At 39.9% G+C, this 20,588-nt stretch overlaps 2 protein-coding genes across 2 annotated transcripts in view; one reads left to right on the top strand and one right to left on the bottom strand.

Annotated features, from left to right (window-relative positions):
- LOC112612817 (zinc finger protein 724-like) overlaps nucleotides 1–20,588 on the top strand; it is a 518,258-nt gene that overhangs the window by 183,438 nt on the left and 314,232 nt on the right. The gene's annotated exons all lie outside the window — the stretch shown is intronic.
- Nucleotides 1–20,588, bottom strand: part of LOC112612824 (zinc finger protein 714-like) — an 80,490-nt gene that overhangs the window by 57,432 nt on the left and 2,470 nt on the right. The window contains 2 exon segments of the mRNA XM_025367773.1: nucleotides 5,712–5,810; nucleotides 6,646–6,772. Coding sequence (XP_025223558.1) covers nucleotides 5,712–5,810; nucleotides 6,646–6,772 — 226 coding nt within the window.

The raw sequence follows: 20,588 nt of genomic DNA, 5'->3' as shown, positions 1-20,588 counted from the left end.
GCTGAGATCTGGCCACTGCACTCCAGCCTGGGCGGCAGAGCGAGACTCCCCCTCTCAAAAAAAAAAAAAAAAAAAAAAGAAAAAAAAAGAGAAGTGTCTGTTCATATCCTTTGCCCACTTTTTGATGAGGTTGATTTTTTTCTTGTAAATCTTTTTAAGTTCTTTGTAGATTCTGGATATCAGCCCTTTGTCAAATGGGGAGACTGCAAAAATTTTCTCCCATTCTGTAGGTGGCCTGTTCACTCTGATGGTAGTTTTTTCTGCTGTGCAGAAGCTCTTTAGTTTATTTAGATCCCATTTATCTCTTTTGGCTTTTGTTGCCATTGCTTTTGGTGTTTGTTATGAAGTCCTTGCCCATGCCTATGGCCTGAATGGTAATGCCTAGGTTTTCGAGGGTTTTTGTGGTTTTAGGTCTAACATTTAAGTCTTTAATCCATCTTGAATTAATTTTTGTATAAGATGTAAGGAAGGGATCCATTTTCACCTTTCTACATATGGCTAGCCAGTTTTCCCCAGCACCATTTATTAAATAGGGAATCCTTTCCCCATTTCTTGGTTTTGTCAGGTTTGTCAAAGATCAGATGGTTGTAGATGTGTGGTATTATTTCCAGGGGCTCTATTCTGTTCCATTGTTCTATATCTCTATTTTGGTAGCAGGATCATGCTGTTTTGGTTACTGTAGCCTTGTAGTATAGTTTGAAATCAGGTAGCGTGATGCCTCCAGCTTTGTTCTTCTGGCTTAGGATTGTCTTGGCAATGTGGGCTCTTTTTTGGTTCCATATGAACTTTAAAGTAGTTTTTTCCAATTCTGTGAAGAAAGTCATTGGTAGCTTGATGGGGATGATATTGAATCTATAAATTACTTAGGGCAGTATGGCCATTTTCACAATATTGGTTCTTCCTATCCATGAGCATGGAATTTTCTTCCATTTGTTTGTGCCCTCTTTTATTTCATTGAGCAGTGGTTTGTAGTTCTCTTTGAAGAGGTCCTTCACATCCCTTGTAAGTTGGATTCCTAGGTATTTTATTCTCTTTGAAACAATTGTGAATGGGAGTTCACTCATGATTTGGCTCTCTGTTACTGGTGTATAGGAATGCTTGTGATTTTTGCACATTGATTTTGTATCCTGAGACTTTGCTGAAGTTGCTTATCAGCTTAAGGAGATTTTGGGCTGAGACAATGGGGTTTTCTAAATATACAATCATGTCATCTGCAAACAGGGACAATTTGACTGCCTCTTTTCCTAATTGAATACCCTTTAGTTCTTTCTCTTGCCTGACTGCCCTGGCTAGAACTTCCAACGCTATGTTGAATAGGAGTGGTGAGAGAGGGCATCCCTGTCTTGTGCCAGTTTTCAAAGGGAATGCTTCTAGTTTTTGCCCATTCAGTATGATATTGGCTGTGGGTTTGTCATAAATAGCTCTTATTATTTTGAGATACATCGCATCAATATCTAGTTTATTCAGAGTTTTTAGCATGAAGCACTGTTGAATTTTGTCAAAGGCCTTTTCTGCATCTATTGAGATAATCATGTGGTTTTTGGCTTTGGTTCTGTTTATATGATGGATTATGTTTATTGATTTGCTTATGTTGAACCAGCCTTGTATCCCAGGGATGAAGCCCACTTGATCGTGGTGGATGAGCTTTCGGATGTGCTGCTGGATTCAGTTTGCCAGTATTTTGTTGAGGATTTTTGCATCGATGTTCATCAGGGATATTGGTCTAAAATTCTCAGTTTTTGTTGTGTCTGCCAGGCTTTGGTATCAGGATGATGTTGGCCTCGTAAAATGAATTAGGGAGGATTCCCTCTTTTTCTGTTGATTGGAATAGTTTCAGAAGGAATGGTACCAGCTCCTCTTCGTACCTCTGATAGAATTCAGGTCTGAATCCATCTGGTCCTGGACTTTTTTTGGTTGGTAGGCTATTAATTATTGCCTCAATTTCAGAACCTGTTATTGGTCTATTCAGGGATTCAACTTCTTCCTGGTTTAGTCCTGGGAGGGTATATGTGCCCAGGAATTTATCCATTTCTTCTAGGTTTTCTAGTTTATTTGCGTAGAGGTGCTTCCAGTATTCTCTGATGGTAGTTTGTATTTCTGTGGGATCGGTGTTGATACCCCTTTTATCATTTTTTATGTATCTATTTGTTTATTCTCTCTTTTCTACATTAGTCTTGGTAGCAGTCTATCGATTTTGTTATCGTTTCAAAAAACCAGCTCCTGGATTCATTGATTTTTTTTGAAGGGTGTTTTGTGTCTCTATTTCCTTCAGTTCTGCTCTGATCTTAGTTATTTCTTGCCTTCTGCTAGCTTTTGAATGTGTTTGCTCTTGCTTCTCTAGTTCTTTTAACTGTGATGTTAGGGTGTCAATTTTAGATCTTTCCTGCTTTCTCTTGTGGGCATTTAGTGCTATAAATTTTCCTCTACACACTGCTTTACATGTGTCCCAGAGATTCTGGTATGTTGTGTCTTTGTTCTCATTGATTTCAAAGAACTTCTTTATTTCTGCTTTCATTTCGTTATGTACCCAGTAGTCGTTCAGGAGCACGTTGTTCAGTTTCCATGTAGTTGAGCGGTTTTGAGTGAGTTTCTTATTCCTGAGTTCTAGTTTGATTGCATTGTGGTCTGAGAGACAGTGTGTTATAATTTCTGTTCTTTTACATTTGCTGAGTTCTTCCAACTATGTGGTCAATTTTGGAATAAGTGTGATGTGGTCCTGAGAAGAATGTATATTCTGTTAAGTTGGGGTGGAGAGTTCTGTAGATGTCTATTAGGTCCGCTTGGTGCAGAGCTGAGTGCAATTTCTGGATATCCTTGTTAACTTGCTGTCTCATTGATCTAATGTTGACAGTGGGGTGTTAAAGTCTCCATTATTATTGTGTGGGAATCTAAGTCTCTTTGTAGGTCTCTAAGGACTTGCTTTATGAATCTGGGTCCTCCTGTATTGGGTGCATATCTATTTAAGATAGTTAGCTCTTTTTATTGAATTGGTCCCTTTACCATTATGTAATGGCCTTCTTTGTCTCTTGATCTTTGTTGGTTTCAAGTCTGTTTTATCAAAGACTAGGATTGCAACCCCTGCTTTTTTTTTCATTTGCTTGGTAGATCTTCCTCCATCCCTTTATTTTGTGCCTATGTGTGTCTCTGCATGTGAGATGGGTCTCCTGAATACAGCACACTAATGGATCTTGACTCTTTATCCAATTTGCTAGTCTGTGTCTTTTAATTGGAGCATTTAGCCCATTTATATTTAAGGCAAATATTGTTATGTGAATTTGATCCTGTCATTATGATGTTAGCTGGTTATTTTGCTTGTTAGTTGATGCAGTTTCTTCCTAGCATTGATGGTCTTTACAATTTGGCAAGTTTTTGCAGTGGCCGATACCGGTTGTTCCTTTCCATGTTTAGCGCTTCCTTCAGGAGCTCTTGTAAGGCAGGCCTGGTGGCGACAAAAATCTCTCAGCATTTGCTTGTCTGTAAAGGATTTTATTTCTCCTTCACTTATGAAGCTTAGTTTGGCTGGATATGAAATTCTGGGTTGAAAGTTCTTTTAAGAATGTTGAATATTGGTCCCCACTCTCTTCTAGATCTCTTTCTGCCAAGAGATCTGTTAGTCTGATGGGCTTCCCTTTGTGGGTAACCCGACCTTTCTCTCTGGCTGCCCTTAACATTTTTTCCTTCATTTCAACTTGGGTGAATCAGACAATTATGTGTCTTGGAGTTGCTCTTCTTGAGGATTATCTTTGTATTTCCTGAATTTGAATGTTGGCCTGCCTTGCTAGGTTGGGGAAGTTCTCCTGGATAATATCCCAAAGAGTGTTTTCCAACTTAGTTCCATTCACCCCATCACTTGCAGGTACACCAGTCAGATGTAGATTTGGTCTTTTCACATAGTCCCATATTTCTTGGAGGCTTTGTTCACTTCTTTTTACTCTTTTTTCTCTAAACTTCTCTTCTCACTTCATTTCATTCATTTGATCTTCAATCACCGATACCCTTTCTTCCACTTGATCAAATCAACTACTGAAGCTTATGCATGCATCATGTAGTTCTCGTGCCATGGTTTTCAGCTCCATCAGTTAGCCATTCGTCTAATCTTTTTTCAAGGGTTTTAGCTTCTTTGCGATGGGTTCGAACATCCTCCTTTAGTTCAGAGAAGTTTGTTATTGCCGATTGTCTGAAGTCTTCTTCTCTCAACTCGTCAAAGTCATTCTCCAGGCAACTTTGTTCCATTGCTGGCGAAGAGCTGCGTTCCCCTGGAGAAGAAGAGGCACTCTGATTTTTAGAATTTTCAGCTTTTCTGCCCTGGTTTCTCCCCGTCTTTGTGGGTTTTTGTTGTTGTTGTTGTTGAGATGGAGTCTCGCTCTGTCGCCCAGGCTGGAGTGCAGTGGTGCACTCAGCTCACTGCAACCCGGCCAAGGTAAAAAATCTTTACAATGAAATATATAAGATATCAATGAAAGAAATTAGAGAAGACAAAAATAAATTTAAATATATTTCATGTTGGCCGGGCGTGGTGGCTCACACCTGTAATCCCAGCACTTTGGGAGGCCAGGGCGGGTGGATCACAAGGTCAGGAGATTGAGACCAGCCTGGACAACATGGTGAAACCCTGTCTCTACTAAAAATACAAAAATTAGCATAGCATGGTGGCACATGCCTGTAATCCCAGCTATTAGGGAGGCTGAGGCAGCAGAATCACTTGAACTCGGAAAGTGGAGGCTGCAGTGAGCCGAGATTGTACCAATGCACTCCAGCCTGGGTGACTGAGTGAGACTCTGACTCAACAAGAACAACAAAAAAAATTCATGTCTATGGATTGAAAGAATAAATATTGTTAAAGTACCATATTATCTAAAGTAATCTATACATTCAATAAACTTCCTATCAAAATTCCAGTGGCATTTTTTTCACAATAGGAAATACAGTTCTAAAATTTACAAGAAACTACAATAAACTTCAAATAGCCAAAGGAGTCTTGAGAAAAAAATAACAAAGCAGAGGGACAGGACATCATAATTTATAATGTCAGACTATATTTTAAGACTATAGTAATAAAAACAGGATGGAATATGTAGAAAAATTAACAAGAAACCCCTAATGGAACAGAAACCACTACTCTCACATATTTCAGACAGGATGCAAAAAGAGAACTAAAAAATAATTTAACAGAGTTTTTCAGCCGGGTGCAGTGGCTCACATTTGTAATCCCAGCACTTGGGGAGCCCAAGGTGGATCCACTTGGGTGGATCACTTGAGGACAGGTGTTCAAGACCAGCCTGGCCAACATAGTAAAACCCCATCTCTACTAAAAATACAAAACAATTAGCTGGGTGTGGTGGCAGGCACCTGTAATCTCAGCTACCAGGAGACTGAGGCAAGAAAATTGTCAAACCCAAGAGGCAGAGGTTGCAGTGAGTCAAGACCACGCCACTGCAATCCACCTGGGCAACAAGAGCGAAACATGAGCAAATATTTGATATTTGTGTGTTCACCCAAGGAAAAGGAGAAAGAGAATTTAAAAGCATAAAACAGAAGATGCCCTTTAGTGAGAGAAAATTTTAAGAAAATATTCAGTGTTCCCAGAAACTATATGCTTTGCAACACAGATTCCCAAATCACATTGTAAGGACTGGGTTACCCTTTTTTTTTTTTTTTTTTAACCTTTGTACCTCTCACCTGTGTCATCTCTTGTGTTCACTCTTACCTACCTGGGGATTCATCCACCATCTCATGTCTCTTCATATTCCAGGGCTCTTTTTCTTGCTCCAGACTGGTGATTGGGTCTTGCTTAGAGATATCAATACCTGCTTTATTAAAAATAAATAGCATAAATCTTGCTTATATTCTCCAGTTACCAACCTAGTACTGTGCTCAGTAAAAAGGATGTAATAGAATATTCTAGAAAATTAATCCCAAACTACTAATTAATGAGACACATCTCTAACTATTTAGAAAATATTTTAAATTTGTAGGTCCTTAATTTTACTACCTGGTACTCATGAATCAAAAACTGATGGTGGAAAATAGATTTTAAGATACGGGCAATGATATTTTATGCCACCAAATTTCTGGAATTACCACTAATCTAGAGTGAAGGATGCAGATCAGCTCAGGAATGTGGAAAGTTCAGGTCAAGATGAAACATGTTGAAGAAATTCTTTTCCACAGACAAATCATCAAGATTTTCTTGAAAACTGGGATCAGAAACTCATTTATACAAAGCATAAATTACCAAAAAAAAAAATTCTACAAAAAAAGAGACATAAAACCTTTAGAGTATATTAAGAATCATGTATTAAAGTTATTCTCCGGCCGGGCGCGGTGGCTCAAGCCTGTAATCCCAGCACTTTGGGAGGCCGAGGCGGGTGGATCACGAGGTCAGGAGATCGAGACTATCCTGGCTAACATGGTGAAACCCCGTCTCTACTAAAAATACAAAAAACTAGCCGGGCATGGTGGCAGGCGCCTGTAGTCTCAGCTACTTGGGAGGCTGAGGTGGGAGAATGGCGTGAACCCGGGAGGCGGAGCTTGCAGTGAGCCGAGATCACGCCACTGCACTCCAGCCTGGGAGGACAGCAAGACTCCGTCTCAAAAAAAAAAAAAAATAAAAATAAATAAATAAATAAATAAAGTTATTCTCACCCAAGAAGACCAGGTTTTTGTAGTTCTCTAACATCACATTCCTATATAAATTCTGCTGAGCAGGGTTCAGGCATTCCCACTCCTCCAGAGAGAATTCTATGGCCACATCCCTAAATGTCAATGTCTCCTGAAAAACACAAGCACAGAGACACACATATATTTACCAGGTGGCCATGGGCAAAATGTATTATTTGACTTAAGGTGAAATGAGAGAGTAAAGGGAATTGGTTCTGAGTTATAAGAATAACTGAAATTATCCAATAATTTTTAACACAGAAATATTCACAACACCAGTGTATGTAATACTTTTCTGGATCATAAAGAATATAATTAAGGACACAAATGTATACATGTTTGAGTGCTATATTTACATCATAATGAGTTGTGTATGTTTTCAGACAAAAAAAGACATGTTGAGTTAGATGGTACCTCTCAAATTTAAATGTGTAAGATAAACTGGAGATCCTGTCATGAAGCTTTTTTTTTTTCTTCCAGAAGATCTGGAATAAAGTCTGAGTTTTTAAAATTCTAACAAGGTCACTAGTAATGCCAATGTTTTTGACCCAAGAAGACTATTTTGTCAAACATTCCATAAGCGAAAGAGACTGTGTTTTTCCCAATTTTTCTGGCCTATAAACAAAGAGCTTTAATTTTCCAAAGACAGATACTTGCAAAAAACAAACAAAAAAACCTAAGAAAAAAGGGCAGGTGCCAGATTAAATGTGATGGTTTATGCACATTAGCCACATAAAGATACTTAATAATAAAGAGAACAACAATTAACTCTACAGTGAAAAAAAGTCAGAGAGCTCTTTAACCAAGCAAATCATTAACATCAATAACACTAAAATAAATTTTACGATGTGCTGACGCACACAGAACACAACATCACTGCTGAGATATTGCCCCTCAAAAAGTCAATTATAGACTGAATTTAACCATAAAGAAAAATCAGTTCTTTGTGGTCAAGATATCTCCCATGTTCTATAATTTTTAATAATGATTTTAAGCAGTCCTTCTTTAGCATCCTAGAAAGCAGGTATCTCTGAATAATTTTCTCCAGAACTTTCTGGGTAATAAAAGCCATCCTGTTTTGTTCATCCATTTTCTTAATCCTGTTCTGCATAGAGCTAATGGAGAACACAGGTGACACCTCAACATTACATGTTCTCCATCCTTCCTAAGGACCCTAGGTTTCCCTCAATAGGAATCTTGAGTATCCACATCTTCCCACGTTCAACAGCCACAAAAGGAACACTTTTAATATGGCAGATCATAAATTCATGGTAGGAATTCTGCATTGCATATAAGAAGCCATGATGTAGAGAAGGCTCTGGTACATAGGACAGAAATATTTTTTAGAGACCCTTGACTATCACAAGAATTTTTAAAAGTACGTGAAACAAAATCATTGGGGAGGAAATACACAAGTAGAGAAGTAAAGATTTGCAAGTACTAAACACATGGCACTCCAGCAGGCAGAGTGGACACAGCTCTTGATCTGAGACATGTTTAGCTGAAAAGAAGCCATTTTTCCTTTCTCCTCCTCCTCTGAAAATCCTTTTCAGATAAAACTATCGGACAAGTAACACCTGCATCTTGAGAACATTCCCTTAAAGACATCAGCACCACCTGCTTACATACTAGCCTCACACTCACAGAAGGACCAAGACCAAAAAGTCTACCCATTTTTCTCGTTTATAACAGAAGAGATTCAGGAACAATGAGCTGCTCCACGGAAATAAAATATACGTTCCTCTTTTCCCGTCCACAGGTGCCCTCCACTGCCACAGACACCAACAATTTTTACTACAGTAATGAAAATATGGGCCACTGCCCTGCCCTGTCCCTACCAAACCCAAACAGAACAGATCCTAAAACCACCCTTTAGTGCAAATGTGGCACTTAACTCTCAGGAATGTATCTTGAAGCCTTCATACTTGATTCTGGTCTCACCAGAGTCACACGAGGCCCTTCATTAAAACAACATGAATGCTTCCACCCAGAATACACAAAACCTGTGAAAAGGGCATAAGTAAAGAGATTTCAGCAATTTTTGTTTTTTTTTTCCGAGACAGAGGTCACTCTCTTACCACACATATCTACATGTACCATGACGAAGATACCAAAAGCAACCTCAACAAAAGCAAAAATTGACAAATGGGACCTGTTGGGGTGATCAGACCCAACACTAGGTCATGGGGGTGACAAAGTCTGGTGAAGTCAAAGGATTGAGAAAAAGGCAGTTTGACAGATAAAGGTGGGACACCAGAGGGCCATCACCATCGTGGAGGCTGCAAAGGCCCTGAGCTCTGGGAGCCCAAGCTATTTATTGGTAATCCAACAAAAAAACAGGTGGTGAGAACATGGAGGTCAAAAGGGCAGGCACATGATCTACAGCTGTGACAGTTTAGCATTTATAAGGAACACGTTCTGCTACTTGAGATAATGGGAGTAGGAACCTAGGAAGGCTAGAAGCAAGGAGCCAGCAGGTCTAGACACATTCCAGAGGACATTATGCAAGCCCTGCCTCAGTTTCCCTCCCAACACTCAGCTTTTTCCCAACAGGGACCTAATTAAAGAGCTTCTTCACAGCTAAGGAAACTACCAATGGAGTAAACAGACAACATACCAAATAAACAAAAATATTTGCAAACTATGTTCCTGATAAAGGTTTAATATCCAGAATTCATAAAGAAGTTAAGGTTTACAAAGAAAAAAAAAACTTCATTAAAAACTAGGCAAAAAACATGAACAGATGCTTTTCAAAAGAAGACAAACATGTGGCTAAGAAGCATGTGCAAAAAATGCTCACCACTCATCACTACAGAAATGTCAAAAACAAAAACTACATGAGATACCATCTCACACCAATCAGAATGGCTGTTCTTAGAAAGTCAGTAACAGGCTCGGTGCAGTAATCCCAGCACTTTGGGAGGCCAAGGCAGGCAGATCACTTGAGGTCATGAGTTTGAGAGCAGCCTGGCCAATATGGAGAAATCCCATCTTTACTAAAAATACAAAAATTAGTGAGGCTTGGTGGCATACATCTGTAGTTCCAGCTACTCTAGAAACTAAGGCATGAGAATCTACTGAACCCAGGAGGTGGAGGTTGCAATGAGCTGAGATCACACCACTGTACTCCAGCCTGGATGACAGAGTGAGACTCTCTCAAAATCCAAAGTCAGTAACAGATGCTGGCAAGATTGCAGAGAAAATGGAATGTTTATACACTGCTGGTGGGAGGGTAAATTAATTCAACCACTGTGAAAAGCAGTGTGAAGATTCCTCACAGAACTGAAATTACTGTTTGACCCAGCAACCTCCAAATTGGGTATATACCCAACTCTGTCTCCACTAAAAATACAAAATTTAGCCAGGTGTGGTTACATGTGCCTGTAGTCCCAGCTACATAGGAAACTGAAGCAGGAGAATCGCTTGAACCCAGGAGGCAGAGGTTGCAGTGAGCTGAGATGGTGCCACTGCACTCTAGTCTCGGGAACAGAGGGAGACTCTGTCTCAAACAAACAAAAAACAAACACATGGAACAAATCTAATTGCCTATTAATGTAGACTAGATTAAAACAACATGGTATGGTCAGGTGAGGCGGTTCACACTTGTAATCCCAGCACTTTGGGAGGCCAAGGCAGCTGGATTACCTTAGCTCAAGAGTTCAAGACCAGCCTGGGCAACATAACAAAACCCCAGCTCTGCAAAAGACAGAAAAAGAAGTTAACCGGGCATGGTGGTGCATGCTTGTAGTCCCAGTTACTTAGGGGGCTGAAGTAAAAGGGTGCCTTGAGCCTGGAAGGTTGAGGCTGAAGTGAGCCAAGATTGTACCACTGCACTTCAGCTTTTGTGATAGAGTGAAACACTGTCTCCAAATAAATAAATTAATTAAATAAAATAGAAGATTTAATAAAAACAAAGTATGGTACATAAACATGATAGAAGATTATGTGGCCATTAAAAAAAGGAAAAAAAAAAAAAAAAAAACAACCAGCTGGGCGTGGTGGCTCAGCCTATAATCACAGCATTTTGGGAGGCTGAGGTGGGCAGATCACCTGAGGTCAGAAGTTCAAGGCCAGTCTGACCAAACACGGAGAAATCCCATCTCTACTAAAAATATAAAATTAACCGTGCATGGTGGCACATGCCTGTAATCCCAGCTACTCGGAAGGCTGAGGCAGGAGAATCACTTGAACCCAGGAGGCGGAGGTTGTGGTGAGCTGAGGTGGTGCCATAGCACTTCAGCCTGGCCGACAAGAGTGAAAACTCTGTCTCAAAAAATAAATATATAAAACAAAAATAAGATTAAGTTATTTGCAGCAACATAGACGACGCTGGAGACCATTATCATTAGGAAGCTAAAACAGAAACAGAAAACCAAATGTATGTTCTCATTGATAAGAGTTAAATAATAAGAACACATGGACACAAAGATGAGAACAACAGACACTGAGGCCTAGTTGAGAATAGACAATGAAAGTACAAAAAGAAACAGAAAACATAACTGTTTGGTGTTATGCTTAGTACCTCAGTGACAAAATAATCTACACAAAACCCCCATGACACAATTTTACCTATATAACAAAGCTGCACATGGATCCCTGAACCAAAAGGAAAAGTCGAAAGAAGAAAAAAAATCCATGTGTGGGGAAAAGTGCAATGTAGGTGGAAGGAGCTGTTTGTTCCACAGATAGTGGCCCAGGTGGGGCTAGACTCTGATTTATTTCTGTGCCCATCCAAGTAGATGAGATTATGAACAGGTGGCTCAGAACCCTAGGTTGGTGGGGAAAACAGGTTGCTGCTGCAGATTCACTATCTAGGTGTTGGAATATGCCAGGAGACTTAACACTTTTGTGGGTTTTTGTCAAGAAACACTAAGATCAACAATGCTGTGGAGAAATTCCTGAGGGTGGTGCCTAGTCCTGGGAGTGGTGTGCACATGTCAATGTCTAGTGGGCATGTTTGGAAGTGGATGGGAATCCTGTGGTGGCAGCTGTGGGAAAAGGGGATCTGTCATCAGAGCTCCTTTCCTCGAAGTTTTCATCCTCTCTCATCCTGGGAGGAGGCCTGGGATCCCAGGACAATAGGTAGTGTGAAAGCCTGTGTACAGGAGAGCAGAGCCTCCCATTTCCAGACACCAAGAGTTTTATTCCAGGACAGGCCTCTGTGATATCTTTCTTCTGGCACCAAATCTGTAGAGTTAGGTGAACACCAAGCAATTCTCCAATAGCAACTCAATGTCTAACATTTGAATTGTGACACCACCCAGAGTCAGCAGACCCTGATTCAGGGCTTAGTCTCACAACATTGCCCTCATTGTAGATGCCAGTCACAAACCCCATAGGCCCATCTATGCTTCTGAGCTACTGTTTAAAAACTGGGGACTCCCACAACCTTCCTCAAGTTCAATAATTAGATCAAGCTACTTACAGAACTCTGCAAAACACTGTAGCTATGTTTACTACTTTATTATAAAAAGTACAACCCAGGAAAAGTGAAATGGAAGAAATGTACATGAGAAAGAAAAGAGGTGGGGAACAATGAAGCACATACATAATCTAGGTAAACAGCTGTGATTAATAAAATCCTTCATCCTTTGTGTTCTCCAGAAATATTTTATGGAAAAAAACACTCTTCCCATTATGACTTAGATGGTGCTCTCTTTTCCTATTTATCACATAGCCAGACACACAGTCTGTCAGAGGTGTATTGAACCAGAGCAACTCCATTTTGAATAGGGGCTGAGTGAAAATAAGGCTGAGACCCACTGGGCTGTATTCCCAGATGGTTAGGCATTCTAACTCACAGGAAGAGATAGGAGGTCAGCACAAGATACAGGTCATAAAGACCTGGCTGATAACACAGGTTGCAGTATAGAAGCTGGATAAAATCCACCAAAATTAACATGGTGATGACAGTGACCTGTGGTCATCCTCTCTGCTACACTTCCACCAGTGCTATGATAGTTTATAAACGCCATGGCAACATCTGGAAGTTATCTTACAACAGTTTAAAAAGGAGAGGCATAGGCCAGATGCAGTGGCTCAGGCCTTTAATCCCACCACTTTGGGAGGTTGAGGTGGGTGGATCACGAGGTCAACAGATTGAGACCATCCTGGCCAACATGGTGAAATCCCCGTCTCTACTAAAAACACAAAAATTAGCTTTGCGTAGTGCGTGTGCATGTAGTCCCAGCTACTCGGGTGGCTGAAGCAGGAGAACTGCTTGAACCCGCGAGGCGGAGGTTGCTGTGAGCTGAGATCACGCCACTGCACTCCAGCCTGACGAAACAGGGTGACACCATCTCAAAAAGAAAAAGAAAAAAAGAGGTATATATATTCCACCCCTTGTTTAGCATATAATCAAGAAATAATCATAAAAATGTGCAACCATCAGCCCTCAGGGCTGCTCTGCCTCTGGAGTAGTCACTCTTTTATTCTTTTACTTTCTTAATAAACTTGCTTTCACTTTATGGACTCGCCTTGAAGTCTTTCTAGAGTGAGATCCAAGAACCCTCTCTTGGGGTCTGGATCAGAACTTCTTTCCAGTAACGTCTTTCTGGCAACCACAAAGGGAGTATACTGAAGAGACCTCTGATCCAAAGGAAAATCATCTGTGTGCACCAACTGGCTGACTTTGGGTGAGTGGGGTGCATATACCTGGGTAAAGGAAGGGATTGGGTTAGAGGCACTATTTAGGAGAATTAGAGTCTCTCCTAAGACAGAGTGGGTTAAAGCCTCCTCTTAAAAGACAAGGATGCTTGACTGAATTTGGATACGAAGCCCAACTTAGAAAAGTTATATTCCGGCCGGGCGCGGTGGCTCAAGCCTGTAATCCCAGCACTCTGGGAGGCCGAGACGGGCGGATCACGAGGTCAGGAGATCGAGACCATCCTGGCTAACACAATGAAACCCCGTCTCTACTAAAAAATACAAAAAAACTAGCCGGGCGAGGTGGCAGGCGCCTATAGTCCCAGCTACTCAGGAGGCTGAGGCAGAAGAATGGCGTAAACCCGGGAGGTGGAGCTTGCAGTGAGCTGAGATCCGGCCACTGCACTCCAGCCTGGGCGACAGAGCGAGACTCTGTCTCAAAAAAAAAAAAAAAAAGAAAAAGAAAAGAAAAGTTATATTCCTTCCTAAGATTTAAAAAGTTAGAGACCCCCTAAAATCCGTCTCAGCTAAGAAGTGGTTTGACACTATGGGATATTCATTGCTATTCTCTTTGGATTAATCTGTCTTGCACTCTTTGCTGATGGCTATAGGTGACAGAATTAGGCATCTGCAGGACCATGGGACATGCGGATTTTTTTCTTGTCCAAAAGAGAAAACTTAGGTGCCAATAAGACTGCTGGAAAAAATCTTCTTTCCTACCAAGAAGCAGCCACCTGAACTTTTTATTATTGCTGCAATCCGTAGGTCTTTCTCTGGCCTCCTGAGCTCTTTGCCTTCCCACTCTGCCACAGGCAATGCTTTTTCTCTCTTTTCCCTTTCTTATCTTTTCTATTACTCAGAGTAACCATCTTGCCCAGAGGCCTCAAGTTGAAACCAGATCAGAGGTTGAATTGACAACAGGGCCCAACTGGGGCCAAGTTTAAGAGTTGCCAGTTTGATATTGGTTGCTAAGCAGAGTGGCTAGTGTCTATGCTGTCATACATATTTTGCTATGGCCAGAATAGAAAAAGATAGTTTTCCTTCGTGTTGTGGCTTGGCCCCCCAGGGCTATGGCGGAGCCAGCCACGTGCAACTCAGGAAAAGGGAACTCAGAAGCCAGAACTCATGCTGGCAAAAAGGGTACACATTTCTTACCAGACTTTTGGCCTCTCTCTATGCAAACTGATGGAATGAATGGTAAAAAATTACTGTTACCGGCCAGGTGCGGTGGCTCAAGCCTGTAATCCCAGCACTTTGGGAGGCCGAGACGGGCGGATCACGAAGTCAGGAGATCGAGACCATCCTGGCTAACACGGTGAAACCCCGTCTCTACTAAAAAATACAAAAAACTAGCCAGGCGAGGTGGTGGGCGCCTGTAGTCCCAGCTACTCGGCAGGCTGAGGCAGGAGAATGGCATAAACCCGTGAAGTGGAGCATGCAGTGAGCTGAGATCCGGCCACGGCACTCCAGCCTGGGCGACAGAGCGAGACTCTGTCTCAAAAAAACAAACAAAAAAAATTACTGTTTATCTCCTACATAAAGTTCTAATTAATTTGGAGATGTCTTTGTGAGGTTAGTCTTAAGCTGTAACAAATCTGTTGTACTTTGTGCTATAAATTTGTCTTTCTGTATGGCTCTGTCATTAAGAGGGGTACCTTAGGATAGAATGCAGGACTAGGACCCCTTAAGGCTGCTGTTCAGGATGGCCTGGAAAAGTGCTCAGTCCAGTCCTTGTACGCTTGACTTTGTGACCACATGACAGTACTTTCTCTTGGTCTCCACCATCACAATGGTGGCCCAGGTTCAGGGTTCCATTCCCAGCTTAGGGAATGAGTACTTTCTTGTTTGATATTTGGGTGACCTTTACTGTTTGTTGACTCTCTTCCCCTCCAGGAACCATCTTCAAGTTTCCTTTTTCAGAACACCTGTGAAGTTACTTTTGGTAAAATTCAAAAGCCAAAATTGGCTGTTTGACCTGACTAAAGTCTGGTAATAAGAAATTTAAAAGGACTTTTTAAAAGAGCACTATGGTTAAAAGTCAGCTTAATTAAAAGCAGATACTCAAGCTCTAACAGTCTGGGACTCCTTGGGAAAAAAAGTGAAAAGATCCTTCTCAAAATCTAAGTTTCTCTTCTGTTTTGCATTGCATTATCTGATTTTTTTTACTTTTGGGGGTATCAGGAATTACTTCACATTATAAAAGAACTTTGGCATGTAATAACTGGGTGAGAAATATACTTTTGGAATGGCTAAGGACAGTTATGGGGGAAAACTGAGCCCTTCACGTTTGGATCAGAGAAACATACTTTGGACCACTTAGGAAGTATGGAGGTGTCCCTATGTCCTACGGAGAAATAAGACTTCCCTTGGGATGAACTGATTCTCTCCTTTTTAGATCCAAGATCTGATGTAAAAATGGGAGCCTTAATTTAAGGGGATCCATTTTGTTTTCCAGCTGTTTACTTATTAAGCCATAAAAACTACATGCTTTCCTTGTTGTGGGCTAGTAATCCAATTAAGAAACTGACAAAGAAAAACCTTACAACTACTGAATCTTCTGTTTGTGTGTGTGATATAAAAGAACTCTGATTAATTGGTTTAAAAATAATAAGAGCTTAAATCAAATATTTTGTCAGAAAAGTAAAAAGTGCAATACCTTTTAGTTCATGTGACAAGTAATCTTTTGAAAATAAAAACAGTTTTAAAGATCATTGGGAAAATAAAAATGTCTTCAAAATATAAACATTTGATCTAAATTATACAGGTCACATATTAGATTTGCCAAATACTTAAAGGTCATAAATTGGTTCTTTGACTTTTAAAAATTGTTCAATTTACCTATCTTGAGGCCAGTAGATTCTAAATAAGGTCTTGGGACATACGGAATTAGCCATGCCCCCTAAATGTACAAAGGTTATAAAGAAAAGAGATTTTATATAAGAAAAGATGCTGTATAGTAAATTATTATCCTAAAATGACTGGTTATTTAAAAAGAGGGATGTTTAGGACAAATCAGAAAGCCCAAACATATTGTAGATGGTCTGTATAAGTCATGAAATAATTCACTAAAGGAAATTTATGCAAGAAATGTTGTACAATTTAAAGGTCATTAGGCCTCTGAAAGACTTCTCAAAATGCCACTATGACTGTTCACTGTACAACTTGCCTGCTTTACAGCTAGATAAGGCCTGGGACACATCAAGTTAGCCACACCCCCTAGCTATTAATACACTGGAGTCAGAGCTTATATATACTTGTGTCTATATATATACTTGTGTCTTATATATATAGTCTGTGTCCTAGACTCCACGCCTAGTATGTAATTAAAATCCCTTACTTACCAAGGGTTTCATCAAAAGTAAAAGTTGCTAAGAGTTAACATTGTAACATGTAACTCTGACTACTAAAAAACAGTTTTACATGCAAGGTATGCAGAGAAAGTGAAATGTATTTTTGATAAAAGATTATAAGAAGACATGGAAATGTGGATTTTTTGCCTAGATTAAAAGGTTAAAGGATTGTTTTAAATTAGAATAAAACTGAAGGTTTAAACAAATTGTGGAAGACTTGCTAAAATTTAATCGCAAAAGATTCTGTGTGTGAACATACTGACTAAAGTTAAATGGGTATTATTCAGTTTTTCTGGAAACTGAACATTGAGATAAAAACAATAGGTTTCTCTTAAAGCACTCATCTACTCTTTAACAACAAGGACTTTGTGAAGAGTTATAGAAGGTTTATGAGAGTATTACCTTATGGTCAAATACTAAAATTGGACAGATTTTTCTATAAATATTAAGAATTGGGTTTGACATCAATAATACACAAATATAACAGTAAAATTTGGCTCATTTAGTATAAAAATCACACAGAAAACATTGTCAAATGTGAAATCATGTTTGACTATTTTTGGACTGTTTGTGTAAATATGTTATTGGTATGTGTTTCAAAATTATGGGAAACTCCTGTAATTCTAATGACTACATGTATATCATTAATAATCACAATTGTTACATAAAATTATTGTATGCCACAGAGCTAACCAAATTTCCCTGTCAATCATGTTTTTTTTTTTTTTTACTGTGACTGCTCTAAGACTTTTCCATCCAGACAATCATCTTATGTTGATCCTCTTCAAAAGATGATTCATAATTAACTTAAGACTGTGACAGATGTTCTTAAATGCAAGTCTGTTGTAACTTTAGAAATTGTGACATTAGAGAAAAAACTTTCAGTATTCATGGAGAACCGAAATGTTCATGACTATGAAACAGAATAGGAATTAACTGAATGGAGTGAACTAATAGAAGACTGAAGTAATATTTTTTGACTTTGCATAAAATGTCACTGATCCTTTGTTTTGTTTTTCAAGGTCAAGAAAACTCTGACTAGTTAGGCAAAAATATCATCACCCCATTCAGCATGAAGTAGTTACAGAAAATGAATCTTCATCCCTCTACAACCCTTAGGATTAAGGATGCCCTTGTGGAAAAGAACGGGGAGATGTCAGAGGCATATGGAACCAAAGCAAATCTATTTTGAATAGGGGCTGGGTAAAATAGGGCTGAGACTGACTGGGTTGCATTCCTGAATGGTTAGGCATTCTAAGTAGGATGGACAGAAGGTCAGCACAACATACAAGTCGTAAAGACCTTGCGGATAAAACAGGTTGCAGTAAAGAAGTCAAATAAAACCCACCAAAACCAAGATGTGATGACAGTGACCTCTGATCGCCCTCACTGCTACACTCCTACCAGTGTCATGACAGTTTACAAATGCCATGAAAACATCAGGAAGTTACTGTATGTGGTCTAAAATTGAGAGGCATAAATATTCCACCCCTTGTTTAGCATATAATCAAGAAATAAACATAAAAATGTGCAACCAGCAGCCCTCTGAGCTGCTCTGCTTATGAGTAAGCCATTCTTTTATTCCTTTACTTTCTCAATAAACTCCCTTTTACTTTACTGTGTGGACTCACCCTGAATTTTTTCTTGAGCAAATTCAAGAACCCTCTTGTGGGGCTTGAATTGGGACCTTGTTCTAGTAAGAACTCTGCACATTTTCTTCTTTTTCCCATTAAAAGATTCAGCTGAATTTGTCTTCAGTGGTCTAAATAAAATTTTTCACAGGCCCCAGAACTTTAAACTATTCTCAGTCTGAGTCAACATAAAACCTCATTTTATGTCTCTTCTAAGAACATGCTGACTTCATGGTAAAACATTCTCTGATTTAAAATCTGATTTTTCACCCTTCATTTGCCATTCCCCTCCCACTTTCTTTTTTTTTTTTTTTTTTTTTGAGACAGAGTCTCGCTCTGTCCCCCAGACTGGAGTGCCGTGGCCGGATCTCAGCTCACTGCAAGCTCCGCCTCCCGGGTTTATGCCATTCTCCTGCCTCAGCCTCCCGAGTAGCTGGGACTACAGGCGCCCGCCACCTCGCCCGGCTAGTTCTTTTTTTTGTATTTTTTTAGTAGAGACGGGGTTTCACCGGGTTAGCCAGGATGGTCTCAATCTCCTGACCTCGTGATCCACCCATCTCGGCCTCCCAAAATGCTGGGATTACAGGCTTGAGCCACCGCGCTCAGCCTCCCCTCCCACTTTCTTTCTAATCTTGTTTGCTTCTCCCTAGGAAAGAAACCCCTTGTTTGCCTAAACTATGCAATCCTTAAAGTTTTTATAGTTGGTACTTTTTCCTGTGGCAATACTCCTTTGGAATTCAAATTTTTTTTTTTTTTTTTTACATAAACCTAACTTTGTTTGATATTCCAAAGCCTAGAAACTGCCTCAAAACAATAACACTTCATCATCAGTAAGACCCTCTCAGTCCCCTTTCATCTTAACCTTAACTGCATTTGCCTGTGGGTCCCCAACTTTCCAGGGCTCTGTTAGCAGAAAGGCTTCTTCCATGGCCGAGGTGAGTAGGCTGGACATCTGCAGGGGAGGATCCCCAGAAATAAACTAGCTGGTCCTTTAATAACCACCTTTTGTAGGCTCAATATTAGCCTTAGCTCTGAGACACTGGACTCAGGCTTTAATTTGCATGTTAGAGTTACTCACTTGGTTTTTGAAACTACATGTTTGAAAAATCCAGCAAAATTACTCACAGTGTTCACATAAGGGAAGGAAATTTTAAGGTACTTACATTTTATACCTCAATAAGAAAAGCAAAAGTATCTACTCCTTTAAGAAAAATATATCTATTATTTTATTGTTTTCATTAAAAATCATGTAGTGAACAATTAGTCATATGGGAACACTTCTAGGTGGTACCAAGTTTCATCTTATAAAATTTAACATGAAACTCAGAAATCAAGATAACAGGATTTGAACAGAAATATTCACTGTCACAAATTTACCCTGCAAAAAGAGCAACTGATGTTTTCATGAATCTATGTAACTCACCAGTTATCTACATTTTCTCATGGACACGTATTCATTTTCTACAGCCAAAACAGAATACAGATTTTCCCTATTCTTTTCTTCAGTAGCTAGCATTCTAAAATCTAAGCCTTGAAATTGTTTCAATTCACTTAACCATAAACAATACACACCTGAGAAAACTTTTAAACTCACTCTGGGAAAGAAAAAGGTAAATGAGAATTTTTAACAAATGGAATATATAATTAGACATTAATTTTTTTTCTAAAACCCATCTCTTCTATGCCCTTTGTAAATATTTTCCTGCTGGCCGGGAGTGATGGCTCACGCCTGTTATCCCAGAACTTTGGGAGGCAGAGGCGGGCAGATCATCTGAGGTCAGGAGTTTGAGACCAACCTGGCCAACATGGTGAAACCCTGTCTCTATTTAAAAAATACAAAAATTAGCCAGGCGTGGTGGCATGCACCTGTAATCCCAGCTACTCAGGAGGCTGAGGCAGGAGAATCACTTGAACCCAGGAGGTGGAGGTTGCAGTGAGCCGAGATCGTGCCACTGCACTCCAGCCTGGGCAACAAGAGTGAAACTCTGTCTCAAAAAAAAAAAAAATTGTCCTACCTTTCAAGCACTACTAATATAATGAAATTTATGGCTAAAAAACTGAGGTCAAAATAAGTGAACAAATCTCTTCAAGGTGACAAATCCAGAAGTGGCAGTGCTGGTTAAATAACAGATGTGTGTGACTTGTGTTTCAAGTCAGGCCATTCAATCACTTGAGAGATTCTTCCACCCACTCCTGCTCACTTATGTGCTCAAGAACCCCCCATTCAGGAGACACTGCAGTATTTCTTGGTGGCTGCTCCAGAGGCATTTTACTTTGCAAGTTCTTACACCATCTCACTGGA

The sequence above is a fragment of the Theropithecus gelada genome, chromosome 19 (assembly GCF_003255815.1).
Source record: "Theropithecus gelada isolate Dixy chromosome 19, Tgel_1.0, whole genome shotgun sequence".
Taxonomy (NCBI): Eukaryota; Metazoa; Chordata; class Mammalia; order Primates; family Cercopithecidae; genus Theropithecus; species Theropithecus gelada.
Note: the sequence above shows the minus strand (reverse complement) of the source record. Positions and strands in the feature narration are given on the sequence as shown.